General features: G+C 40.1%; 1 protein-coding gene across 1 annotated transcript in view; it reads right to left on the minus strand.

Annotated features, from left to right (window-relative positions):
• AGO2 (argonaute RISC catalytic component 2) overlaps window positions 1–12,717 on the minus strand; it is a 53,951-nt gene that overhangs the window by 24,071 nt on the left and 17,163 nt on the right. The window contains 2 exon segments of the mRNA XM_035888977.1: window positions 4,771–4,891; window positions 8,792–8,987. Coding sequence (XP_035744870.1) covers window positions 4,771–4,891; window positions 8,792–8,868 — 198 coding nt within the window. The 5' untranslated portion in view covers window positions 8,869–8,987.

Genomic DNA, 12,717 nt, shown 5'->3' on the forward strand with positions numbered 1-12,717 from the left:
AAAAAACACCCCCCCCCCCCCCCCCCCCCCCCAAGAAAAAAAACAGGCCAACCACAGAACCCACCAACCCAAAAAACTCTTATTTAAAAATACCAAAGAAAGAATAAACAATGACCCCCAAGTACTGGTGATGCTATCAGGCAGGAAACAGGGGCACTCCTTTGAGATGCTATGCCCTACTTTGAATTTTTGTCTAAAAAACACTGGCAAATTACATTATGGTAAATTACTTTAGGCAATTACTTGTAATGCTGATTTCTCCTCTTTATTAAAACGAAGAAAGCCTGAGCACATAAGTTCTTAAACTGACTAAAATTAGGGCTTGTCTGAAATGATTAGCAGTTCTGGGAGTGACTACCCAAAATAACAAGATCAGAGTATCCTTTGTGCTGGATATAAACAAAAACATTGCATTTTCCTATCCTAGGGAGCTTACAGTTTAAATTTAAAGGCATCCACTTAAACTGTAATTAGTGGGCTAGCAAAAATAATACACGGGTAACAGTGAGCTAATATATGCAATCATCTGGTCTTTGGCAACAATTAGCTTCTTCAGTCAAAAAATAGGAAGGGAAGATAAAACACAAATAACGCCTTCCCGTACACCAAAAAACCAAGCTGACAAGTTATAATAGGCAGTCAAAATTAATATTACAGCCGCATCTCTCCTCTAGAATGAATATCATTCGCTAGGAGACTTGAGCAGAGGAAGGAGCCGTATGGCCATGGCAGAGCAACAGGAACTGGAGTCTGTAATTGCAGGGTTGCTGGGCTGAATCTGGCCCAGAAGGTTAATTCTGCTGAAAAGCTGTGCAAATGAAGGTGCAGGTTTTCAGCTGACAGGCTGGAAGCTTTCTATGAAGCCTTTATTTCCACCGCACCATGAAAAGGTCTTCTACTTACATCTCATTTACAGCAAATGGAAGATGTCTGTCACACCCAAACTGCATTTTCCTCTAAACTTCCCTCCTCCTCCGAATCAAGTTCTGTCATTTCTACTATTCCCAATACTGTTAATACGCAAATCATCTGATTATCAACAGTGGTACCCTTAATCTAAAAAAAATATTTAATTTTATTTTTTCCCCCTTCTGTTTTCAATTTACAAAGCTTCTTCACTGTGATGAAAAGGAAAAAGATGAAGGACAGGACTACTTGTGTTGCAGTATCTGTGTCCCTGGTAGAAATAAAATACCCAGGATCGAAGAATTTCTATTCCAATTGCTAGACTGCAAATACCCATTATGTTTAGCATAGCTGTCATGGCAAATTCACACCGCTGAATTGGCCCGAACAGCTTTTGCTGCTGGGTCTAATACCACTTCAAAACAGTGTAATTGGAGTCACTGCTCAAATACGTAAAGTTTAAATCCAACTTTCCAGGTTTTCTTCCTTTAATATCTCACCTGAATTACATGCTACTGAAGAGTTCATGTTTATTTAAAAAAAAAAATCATAAAAATATATTAGGACCAAAAAAATGTGTCCTTTATCTTTCCCACTTGGGCAAATGAACATGCTTGTGTTTGACAGAATAAGCAAAATATGAAAAATTTCAGACAACGTAATTTTAAATGGGAATTTTACCATGTACTTTACTATTAGGAATAAACTCTAAAGCTGAATTTAAGGTTTGATTTTCCCAGTTTCACCAGGTGTAATTGATCTCCAAATCAAAAATTTACTATCTCAGTCACTAACCTACTACCTGCTAGACCCACTGCTAAATTGCAACACAGTTGGCATAAGTTTACAGCTAAAGCAACTAAATGAGAGGGATGTTACTGTAGGGATGTGAAAAATCATTAAGCCTGCGAAAAAAATTTGAAAGCCATTCTTAAAAAGAATAGGTCTTGTGACTGACGTAGTCTGATTGACTCACGCAAATCAGCACTGTTTAGAAATGATAAAAATTATTAAACCTGACCAAGCAGTAGGATTTCTGTATCAAACTGCAGCTCATTTCACTCAGTAATTACTGTTTTTCTAATTAAAGACTGCTTAAGATGTATGTTAAGATACATCAGTTGTTCTTGGATGTTGCTAGGTGAGAAACCTTTCACATTCAGTTAAGATTTAATTCTAGCTCTTAATCGTAGGATGTTTTAGGGAAATACATGAGTAACACATCAGTTGAGTACAAAGCCACAGTTAGAGGTGACCTGGGCTTGCTGTTACAACCTACAAGAAGAGAGGAGACTGTTTTAATATCTTCATACCTTGACAGTGTCCTATGCACTTCTTTCTTCTCAATGCATACAAGTAGAAACTAAGAAAATATTCTGTTAATATTTATATATTCCATATTTGTTCCAAAAGGTCTAAAGAAATGAAGGCATTAAGGAGTGAAAATAAGATATGATAGGAAGGAATGAAAATAGGTATGAAAACCATGAAGGCCAAACAAAAAAGTATTTATATAATAGAAAAAGTTATAAAAGAAGCAGGGTTGTCATCAAGGTGAAAAAAAAAAAAATCAACCCTAGAACAATCACCACCAACAACAGATGAGGACAGAGTGCATTACTTAAGTTAAAGAGCAACAGGAGGGGGAAAAAAAATGTTGGCAATTTGGAGTCAGCCTTCTGTTTAGCATCAGTTCTTCCACTACCGATGCACGCTGCAAGTAAATCAAGGTCGTCTTCCACTTAGATTAAGGAGCATCTATGAATCATTGTATGTTCATGAATCTTTTCAGTATGATCCTAAATGCAATCAGACATGCAGTAAACTTGCCACATTTGTTATGTACAGAACAGCCAAAAAAACCTCCAAAGAAACGTAATCTAATTATGCTGGAGAAAAGTCCTAATACCTACAAGCTTTATAGTTGTTTAAACCATGCTTAAACCAATTTAGCACCATGTAAAAAAATTCCCTTGTTAAGCTAAATTTCCCCACATCCGATTTAAACCAGCTGAAGATTTATCTCTATTAGCTCTTTCCTTCAGGGTAATAATATTAACACATGCATGGCAGAACAACCAACAAAGCCCTACATCCCATGGGAAATAGGGAAAAAAATATGAAGATGTGAGCCACAGACAAAACTACCTGAACCATCTTGTGCTAATCTCCACCAAAAACACCCTCCTCAGTGACCGCCTTTTGCAAATGATCATTGCTCCAGCTAGATAATTCTGTCCCACCCAAAATGGTTAACAAAATCATTTAAGTCAGCCTTTGCATTAGATCCGAGGATTAATTTGATCCCAGTTTGTTTATGCTCCATAGACAAAGCATTTTTCATTTACCTTTACTTATAAAATGCAGAACTTCATATTTGGCATAAAATATGTCAGTCATCCCCGACTTGGAACATTATTATAGTTATCTTATAACTCCGCGTGCATCCAGAGGATTTGTGTAAACCCCTAGGAGACACTCATCAAGCATCATTCCACCTTTAGCAAATACTTTGGAATCCTGCATGTCAAATCTGTAGGGGCTGGAATACTATATATTAAAGTGGAAAAAAAAAAAAGTCTCTCTCATACTTTTAAATGATTCCTTTATAAGTTTTCCTAGACATTAGCTTATCAGTTAACGAAAAATAATTAAGACTGGAGTAGAGACTGACCTTTACATTCACTTAAATACATTTGGAGGAATTAAAAATGACACATATGAGATTAAGAGCTTGATTCAGGTAGAACTATTAACTATGTCAAGCACTGCACAGGCATGCAATGAGAGACAGCAAAGGACAGCATGAGCTATTCTGTAGCACACTGCTACTCAGCTTAGGAAGACCTAAGCTCCGTTCCCAGTTTTATCACATAAGCAAGTTTCCACATTTGTCTGTGCTTCCCTTTCCCCTTCACATTTTACTTTTGTCTAGTTAAGGTTGTAATCAACTTCTATGGGATCGGACAGTCTTCCCCTGTAACTGTGCATGCCTCACCTCGCACCCACAGCAGAAGGGTATCATGGTTCCTGGAAACTACTGTAGTATAAATGAGTAATGAGAATGACTGTATCCTCAAGTGTTCATCATCTAAATAAAAAAGGCCACAGAAAATTCAATCTGATATTAGATCACAGAAGCACAGGCTAAATTATTTTATTGGGTTTGCGTGTCGGCATGTTACAACACAGCTCCTTCTGCTTCAGCAGTCATCACTGGGCACAGAGGTGCCTACACTTCACAACTACAACCCAAGTGGCCGAAGAGGTCACCACCCCATGTAGGGAGCTGACAAACAGAACATGCAAGTCCTCTTCAACTGCCCGAAGGGCTAAGCCAGCAGGTCTTAACCTGGGCAGTTCAAATTAATTTGGCTCTCATGTCGTAAAGGCTTAGGGAAGTGGTTCCATAACGCCCGTAGAGTTTCTTCTAAACTAGTGGATAGCGAGCATCAGCTTACAATGGGCTTTGATGAGATTAATGAGCTGACACAACAGCTTGCTGCTGCCCAGAGGGGTGCTTCCATGCCCCTCTCCCAAACTCAACTGTGCTTTCACTTTCTCCTTAGTGCCTGTATGGAGCTTGTCTGCTGTCTTGGGTAGTTGATCCAGCTCACCAAACCAGCAGAAACTACACAAGTGGGGAGAAAGAGAAGGAGGAAAGAAGGGATATGGAAAGGGAATGACCATTTTGATGGCAACAAGCTCACACTTCTGTCCTGGCAAACCAATCCCTGAGCAAAGCGGCAACAGGAGGAGACATCTACTCCAGAAATACAAAACCACTTCCTATCAGTTGTTAGACAGGCTCCACAAATATTACATTGAAACCTCCCATTAGGAACTTTTCTATTTAAAACTTACTTTATCTCTCCCAATAGGAAGCGGCATAGCTGTATAAAGGTTTTTTCTTCCATCAAACACTGGTTTGCGATCCCCAAAGATCTGCGTTTTAAAGTGCTGAACCATATGCTCCACTATTTCTCTGAAAACACAAAAAGATTACGTTAATTCGACTTTTTACTTTTGATGTTAAGCAGAAAATGAACACGAACACTAATATTTATGGCTAGAAGCATTAGGCGAATGAAAGGGTTGTCCACTGTTGGGTATTAAAGGCAAGATTTGTTTGACTGATCCAAATTAAAGCTACCTTTTCACAGACTAAATTGTTTTCTTAAAGCAACTATTTTTAGCTTTTTCAGATCGAAACTTTCCTTCCTCTTTTCTGTGATCTACTGAAAACGGTAAAGCGAAAACTCATGCTCCCTCAAGCTCAAAACGAGAGGTGCTTGGTATTCTCCTGGGGCTTCTGCTCCCTTGTCCTACAGCCCTTTCTGCAGAGGACCACGGACCAAAAGCTCAGCAGCCTGAGCAGCTTTCAAAAAAAATCATTATCCAAGCTTACAGCCTTAGCGTAATGACAACAGCTCTATGATGACAGTGCTACACAAACTTTTTACATCACACCGAGAAAGATTACTATTAAATGTAATTTTTTCACATACGCAACAAAACTGGGATCCATCCAACAAAACTGGATATGCGCATTACCTAGGACCCGTGCATATTAAAAATACATATTCACTGAAGCATAGCTGGAATTAGATTGCACGTTTGCATGAATGAGGTAACCACTCACAAAGTTCTTGTCAAACCACAGTGTTTACACACTGGTCATGCAAAGCAGTTCACCAGGCGATGAGAGCGTCTGTTGGAATAACAACACTCTTTGATACCAAAGGTCTTTGGTCCAAACTTCCCAAAGAGACATCCTCCAGGCTATCTGTACCACAAGGCTGTAAAATCTGAAATCCATCAGTGGTCTGCAATACACTGCACACAAGATCCTTAACACACCGCTTGGGGCAAAAGGGCAATATGAAGTTAAATTGACACAGAAAGGAAACCACAGCACGCTTTTTCTTCAGTACTGTTGTCAACTAGAAGCTCAGAGAGGCTGCAGATGACTATTTCATACACTTTGACTTGGAAAGGCAATTAACCCAGCATCCAGTTAGGTAATACAGCGATGCAGAATTCTGAGATGAAACTCTATAAACCGTTCAAGAGAAGAATGAAGGCTGGTTTAATCAACAATTTCTTTGCTGGGTGCCAAGGCTTTAAGACAAGATGTGACCATTGGAAGAAACTTGCCTGACCTCCTGAGAAGTACGACTAAAACTTAACCCAGTAATTTCTGCCTCAGGTCTGCCATGTCTGACTGAACAAGTACATAATTTGGAGGGTGGGAGGAAGGAGGTATTTTTCAACCTTGAGTGACAGACTGAGCAATGGAAAACCCATTCTCTTACTGAGCAAGTTCTTCCGATAGTGAACTACTTTATATAAAAATTAACACCTCCACTTAATTAAGGTTTTCAAGCTTCAAACTACATTTAGCGATGGTGCTTCTCAGCTGTGGGTGGAGACATCTTAATGAAAAGTAAGTTATTTTCTCCATGTGAAGTCAAGAGTTATTTACCAATTCACTACCATCAGCCCTTTGGGACTACTACTCTACCGAGATCATGCAAGCACACCAAGAACTCAGGGCCAGCCACTGCAAGCAGAGTTCATCTTAAACCTTGTAGGAGTCCTCGCTGTCTTTGTGAACTAAACCAAGGGCATCCACAGTGGAGAACCAAACTCTCATTGCCCGCTCTCCTTATCTAACTACCCAAATGGATCTGGGCTTTCTGTGATGTAAAGAATTGTAGCCTGACTGTATTAGTTTGGCCCAGCAGCACATTGTCTCAGCTGTGGGTTTTCCAGTCCTGCTCCAGCTCACATCTCTTCAGCGTGGAACTTCCATGTACACTGTACACATCCCTGCAGTGGGTCTGCAGGGTCATAGCCCAAGCCATAGTAAATCCTAGAATAAAACTGAAGAATGAAGCTGGGGCAGAGTAGCATAAATGGAAACAAAATCTCCTTCTACCCTTTCTAGAGGTTACAACATGTAGAGTAAGGATAAAAACTATTTAATATAAATATACATCTGAATTATATATATAAAATACTAGAAACATGTAAGCCATCCGAAAAATCTGTAATTTAGAAACGGACTACATGTGCATGCTGCATAATCCTATATACATATATATAAACACACACAAAAACATAGGTATACATGTAGGACTGAAAGGTCACGGCCCACAGAAACCCAAGCGCAGGTGAGTGCACATACATCTACAAGGGTAACGCATGCAGGAATAAGCACGCAGAAGAAATAGAACATACACTTCATTAAGGGAATCCAATTCCCACACTTCCCTGAGAAACATGCACCATACCACTGTCAAATGCATTCATGACATCCTTGTTTACTGCAAAAGGCATTTAATCTATGTAGATTTATACTCGCTCCTGTTACCACAACAGAGGGAGTGACTAACCTGACAAAGCGGAGCAAGTTGGAAGGTGTCAATGGAGAATAACTTGCTACTGAATATAATCTGCCTTTTCAGTGAGAAAAATTGCTTTATTATTAAATAATTATGGTCTCTGCCATTGAGGAGCAAGCACCCACATGCTGGACCGTGACGGAGGTGATCACACACAGGAGCTGTGCAGCACTCAGCTCCCAGAGCAGCTACCCAGGCACAGCAACCTGCATCAGTCAGCAGCGTGCCAGTTGCCAGGGTTGGAGCTGGTGGCAGGGATATCTGTTAACGAAAGCAAAGCTCTCTCAGGTCCCACTATGAAAAAAGTGACTGCTGAAATTTTTTTTTTCTGTGCTCCAATGTGAGATTGTACCAGTAAAATCAGCAGGGTCACCCTTGGGCAAGAAGAGAGTTCTTTTAAAATTAAATTCAGTTCTTGACAGCTTAAAAATTAAATTTGTAATAGATCACCATAGGAAAAAAAAACAGGACAGCAAAGCGTAGTGACGCTGCTTTATGAAAATATTATCATTACCGACTCTTTAGTGCAACAATGGATAATACACTCCATTCACATTCACATTTATTCATTCACATTAAGAAAACTTTGGCTTTCGGGTGGTTTTTTTGACTCCACACTTTGCTCATGTTCATGACTGCATATTGCACCCATGTGACCTTTTTTAATAAGGAAAGGTTTTGCTCTTGAATATATAAACATGCCATTCCAATCCTCTACAGTCAAGATGTAGGTAGTTACAATGATGACACTTGTGGTTTCCAGTTAGTGCCAAGTCTTGTTCTCAAGTTTCACTTCTGGCAACACCACTCTTCCAAGTCAACGAGGTTGCCACACCATGACTAACAGGGCACACAGGCAAAATGCAAGACCTAATTGCTTGTTTCCTTGGCCAACTGATCCAGGTTTTCACCTTGCTATCTCGCTCAGGAGCATACCTTTCCTTTATAAAGAATCTACTGATGACAGATAATTTCTTACCTAATTTAGTCCCTCCACGATCCTCTCGCAGCAGCACAAACAAATGGGTTTTGCCTTGCCTTGTCAGTAGGGGAAGGTGAGAAAACAAGCTGGGAACACCAACTCCCTGCTGAAGGACTTGTCAGCCAATTGCACTCCGGTATTTAACCAAGCAATACTAAGAATCATATTTATCAAGTTGGCTTATACTGACCTAGCTCCACTAGAGTTAATACAGTTTATACACCTCTCACCAGTGGCTTTGATCAGCAGCATCTTAAGATGCTGACAAATTCAATAAAAACAAGGGACGATTAGCTCTGAAATCTTGGATTGGTACAGAAAGACTTGGAGAAAAAAAGTGCTTGTTGATGGATATGCAAAGTTGGAAGCTATCAGTACAAACAATGACTAAAGACAAACACATCCTCCAAGATGCCAAGACAGGCACACAGCTCCAGCATTTTCAAAGGAAAACAAGAAGGTAAATAAACTGGCAAAAAGGAATGCACGGTATTACCTGTTAACTCTTCTAGGGCATTTTTCTGGCTTTATATCCAATTCATAATGGTAGATATCTATTTTAGGAATGTCCATTTCAAAGAAGTTGGCCTGCAGTTTGATTGTTCTCCCAGAAGTGCCAAAATCTGGTCGAGGCGGCGGTTTAAAGGCATATCCCTGTATTGGTGGTGGCAATGGTGGAGGAGGTGCAAGCACTGAAAAAAAGAAAAAGCACAAAGTAGCTATCAGCTATATCAAATTGATAGTTAAGCAAATTTACAGGCTATTTGACCAATGAAGCACAGCACATTTAAACCAGTAACTCTTTTTAAACAACCTGAAAACTGAAAAAAACCCCAAAACCCTGCTATCAGGAGTCCATGAATTCTGTCTGTCTTCTTCCCATGCTGGTTCACCATTTACTGTTATTTCCCAGCCCTGATTACTGAACAAAATCTTAAAATAAGTTGCGTTTTCCTACACTACAAGTCAGCTGGGTGGGAATTTGAGAGGCCAAGCAAGCACTGCTGGGAAAGCGAGAACCAGATCTTCGTTGCAGGGAAGAACCTCAGTTTCAAAATACACCCTGAAGCAAATCACCTAACCACATTTACTTGAGCAAACACCTATAAAACGGAGTTTCTACCACTTAAACCACCTTCGTGATCACATTTGGATGAGTTGCATGCATCTACAGTGACTCCAATACGTGCATTTCATCTACATAATTTTGCTCTAATGACCATACCACACAGCTGGCTGAAGAGGCGAATATGGCACAGGAGCTGCTCCTACATGTTGCAGCTCCCTGGAAACCACTATATATTAGAATTAAACTATATCCTACTGCTTCCTTTAAAGAGAAAGCAAACAGAGCAAATAGTCTACTGCTGCTGTACTGTATTCTTGAGCTCAAACGCCAACCATAGGCCAGACAATGTAGAGTAGAAGCATAACAGCTGCTTGCAGTTGTTTCAGTCTAAGGACTTCCATTAAAAATCCAGAGAAGCACATAAGGTACCAACTTGAGTATTCAAAACTTCTGCAGCATCAGTACTCAGAGCAGTAAGAACTTGCAGCAAAATTTTCACATGTGAAATAATCCAGGAGATTTCTCATTACTTATGTAAGAATCCAGGTGTGGTTTCCCAGGATTATCAAATTCAGTCCTCTGCTAGCAACAGAAAAAATACACATCCCTTCATTAACAGATCAAGTCACCACTTTTCCACCCTCGCTTTCCCCACTGGAAAGCTGTTCCAGAACTGTGATGCTCGAATGCTCAGAAAGATCCTTCCATTTTTATTTATTCATTGTCAGGTTGTACTCACTGACCATCAGATTAAGTACTCCTTATTGTATCTTTAGATTTAAACCAAATTTCCATTTAATTCTTAATTCTAGGCTATACTACTTCTGTTAGTCTCTTCTCATAAACCAGGCTTCATTCTCACCCTTCCAGTTGTTTTTCAGGCTAATGCATTTCAGCTCACCCTTCCTGAACAAGACCAAGTGTTACTCTACATGAGGTCCCATCAGGGTCCAGCACAGTTGCACTGATGCTTTCATCTCTCAGTTGGAAACATTGGGTTAACGAGCCCTAAACCACGTTCTCCTGTTTTATCACTGCCTTATAACAGCAGCTCTTGGCTCTGCAGTGACCAGCCGGTACGCGCATGCTTGTCTCAGTTGTTTGGGACTGATCATCTGCCAGTTCACTAGAAACTCCCAGCTACATGATCTTTAATATAAATATATTTTTTAACCCATATCTATTACCCTACTGCTTTCTCTATGATGCTCAGGTCCTCCTTTTCTGACAACGCCTCCTATGCCCAATGATGAAATCTCATGTACCTACTCCTAACACTTATGCATAAGATCATTAATGAAATAATAAGACCATTCCCAACCTTAGCAGCATCATTTCCCCACTTTACCCTTCAACATTCCCCATGACCAGCTTCCCACTCATCAGCATTTCTTTACTTATTTTTACCGTTCTACTAACCCAACTTTCAGCACCGATTTCCCCACGTACCAGACATTTCATGAGAATCCAGACAGTTGAATCTGACATGGGGAATATGATAGGGGGATTTGTTAATTATTTTATTTATTTATTTTTTAAAATCTTGGGGTTTCTCATTTGTTTTACGTTTGGGAAGCTTGTTTTAGATCTTGTCTTCCAAACATTCAGAGGCATACCCCCTTTTTGATGTCATGTTACAGAAGTTCAATTTGCTTTTTTTCCTCCTTTCTGTAAACGTTGCCATTGAAGTCTGCAATTCCCCAAACACTAACTTGGTCTATATGTTAAAGATACTTCTTGCTAAAGACTTGCATTTCCATGACCTAAAACTACAGGTTTCTGTGATAAGATTATTCCGTCTCCCTAAGTTATCCAACTCCTTCAGTTTTGCTTTCAATGGAAATATAGCAATTCTCATTTGAATACTATTCTTACTATTTATCGATCTTGCCTTTGCAGCATCAACACCCGTACTGAGAAATGAAGCAAAGTATCTTCTTAGTTTTCACACAATAGCTCTAGACTCTTATCTACAACCCAGTCCTCACCACAAGCAGCCCATCTGCCTCTGCATCTGACCTTTCCTATTTACATCCCCGAAGGCAAGTTGAAATACTTCGCTGACTCTAACTCTGTTCAACCTTTAGCGTATTTTTTTTTTTTAAATTCCTGCACATCTTGACTTCTAAGACATGGATTTGTCATCCTTCCCCAACACTTGCCTCTGAAGGTGATTAACTCACTCAGGTGGTCCCCGCAGCCACCACATCCCCTTGCTTAGTATGACAAATTCATAAAGTTTCTGTGTCATTAATTGGAAAGAACCCTCTTGTAGATACGACAACTAAAGTTATTCATAGCATTACCACTACAGCTGGAAAGTAACATAAAAAAAAAAATCCTCCCACAAGTATTTATACTGGCAATATGACAAAGGCTTCTATTACCCCCCTCAAAATCAGATCAGGAGAATGTGTACCGAGAATTTACCTCTACTCTACCAGAATCTTATTTACCATCATTTTCCCAAAAAAATCTGGCTCCCACCTATGATTTCAGCCATTCTGTTGCTTAATGCTTTACAGCTCATCCCTGCACGTATTTTTATTTCCACCTTTCCATAATAGAAGGTTCTCATTTGAAAACCCTGTCCTAGTCATTAACGTTATTCTGTGAGTTTTTGTGTGTCATTCCATGATCATGGATCGTTCAAAAATGCTGCCCAGGCTCCTGGCATTTGTATTTTAACATTTCCATTTCTTGTTATTCACACTCTGCAGTCTAGCTGCCTTACCGCTATCACCTGGACAACTATTACCTCAGCAATATTAGGCATTTCCCTTCTCTTTGCTGTCTGTTTTTATGCAGTCTAACATCTCTCTATCTACTGCCACATCCTAATTCCCCTACCCTTCCTTTTTCTGTGCCAGATTTGGTACATCACGACAAGTTTTCAGAAATGCAAAAGAAAGAATCAGCTTGCAAGATTTGGAAGTAGAAAGAGTCGCGTGACGGAGGTGGGACACCTCCCCATGCCCCCAAGCTATTTATGCTGCAAAATTCAGTAATTTTGTAATTAATACACCCTCCTCCCGCTGTATTAAAATGGGACCATTTACTACTTCTCACAGGGGCACAACAAAGCCGTATCTATTAAGTGTTCAAGGATCAACACAATCACCCATTGCTCAACAACATACTGTGAAACTAAATACTGTGTTCAGTTTTGGGCCCCTCACCACAAGGAGGACCTTGCTTTGCTGAAACATGGCCAGAAAAGGGCAACAAAGCTGGGGAGGGGTCTGGAGCACAAGGCTTACAAGGAGGGGCTGAGGGAGCTGGGGGTGTTCAGCCCGGAGAAGAGGAGGCTGAGGGGAGACCTCATCACCCTCTACAACTGCCTGACAGGAGGC

This window comes from Egretta garzetta, unplaced genomic scaffold (assembly GCF_000687185.1).
Source record: "Egretta garzetta isolate BGI_Z169 unplaced genomic scaffold, ASM68718v1 scaffold441, whole genome shotgun sequence".
NCBI lineage: Eukaryota > Metazoa > Chordata > Aves > Pelecaniformes > Ardeidae > Egretta > Egretta garzetta.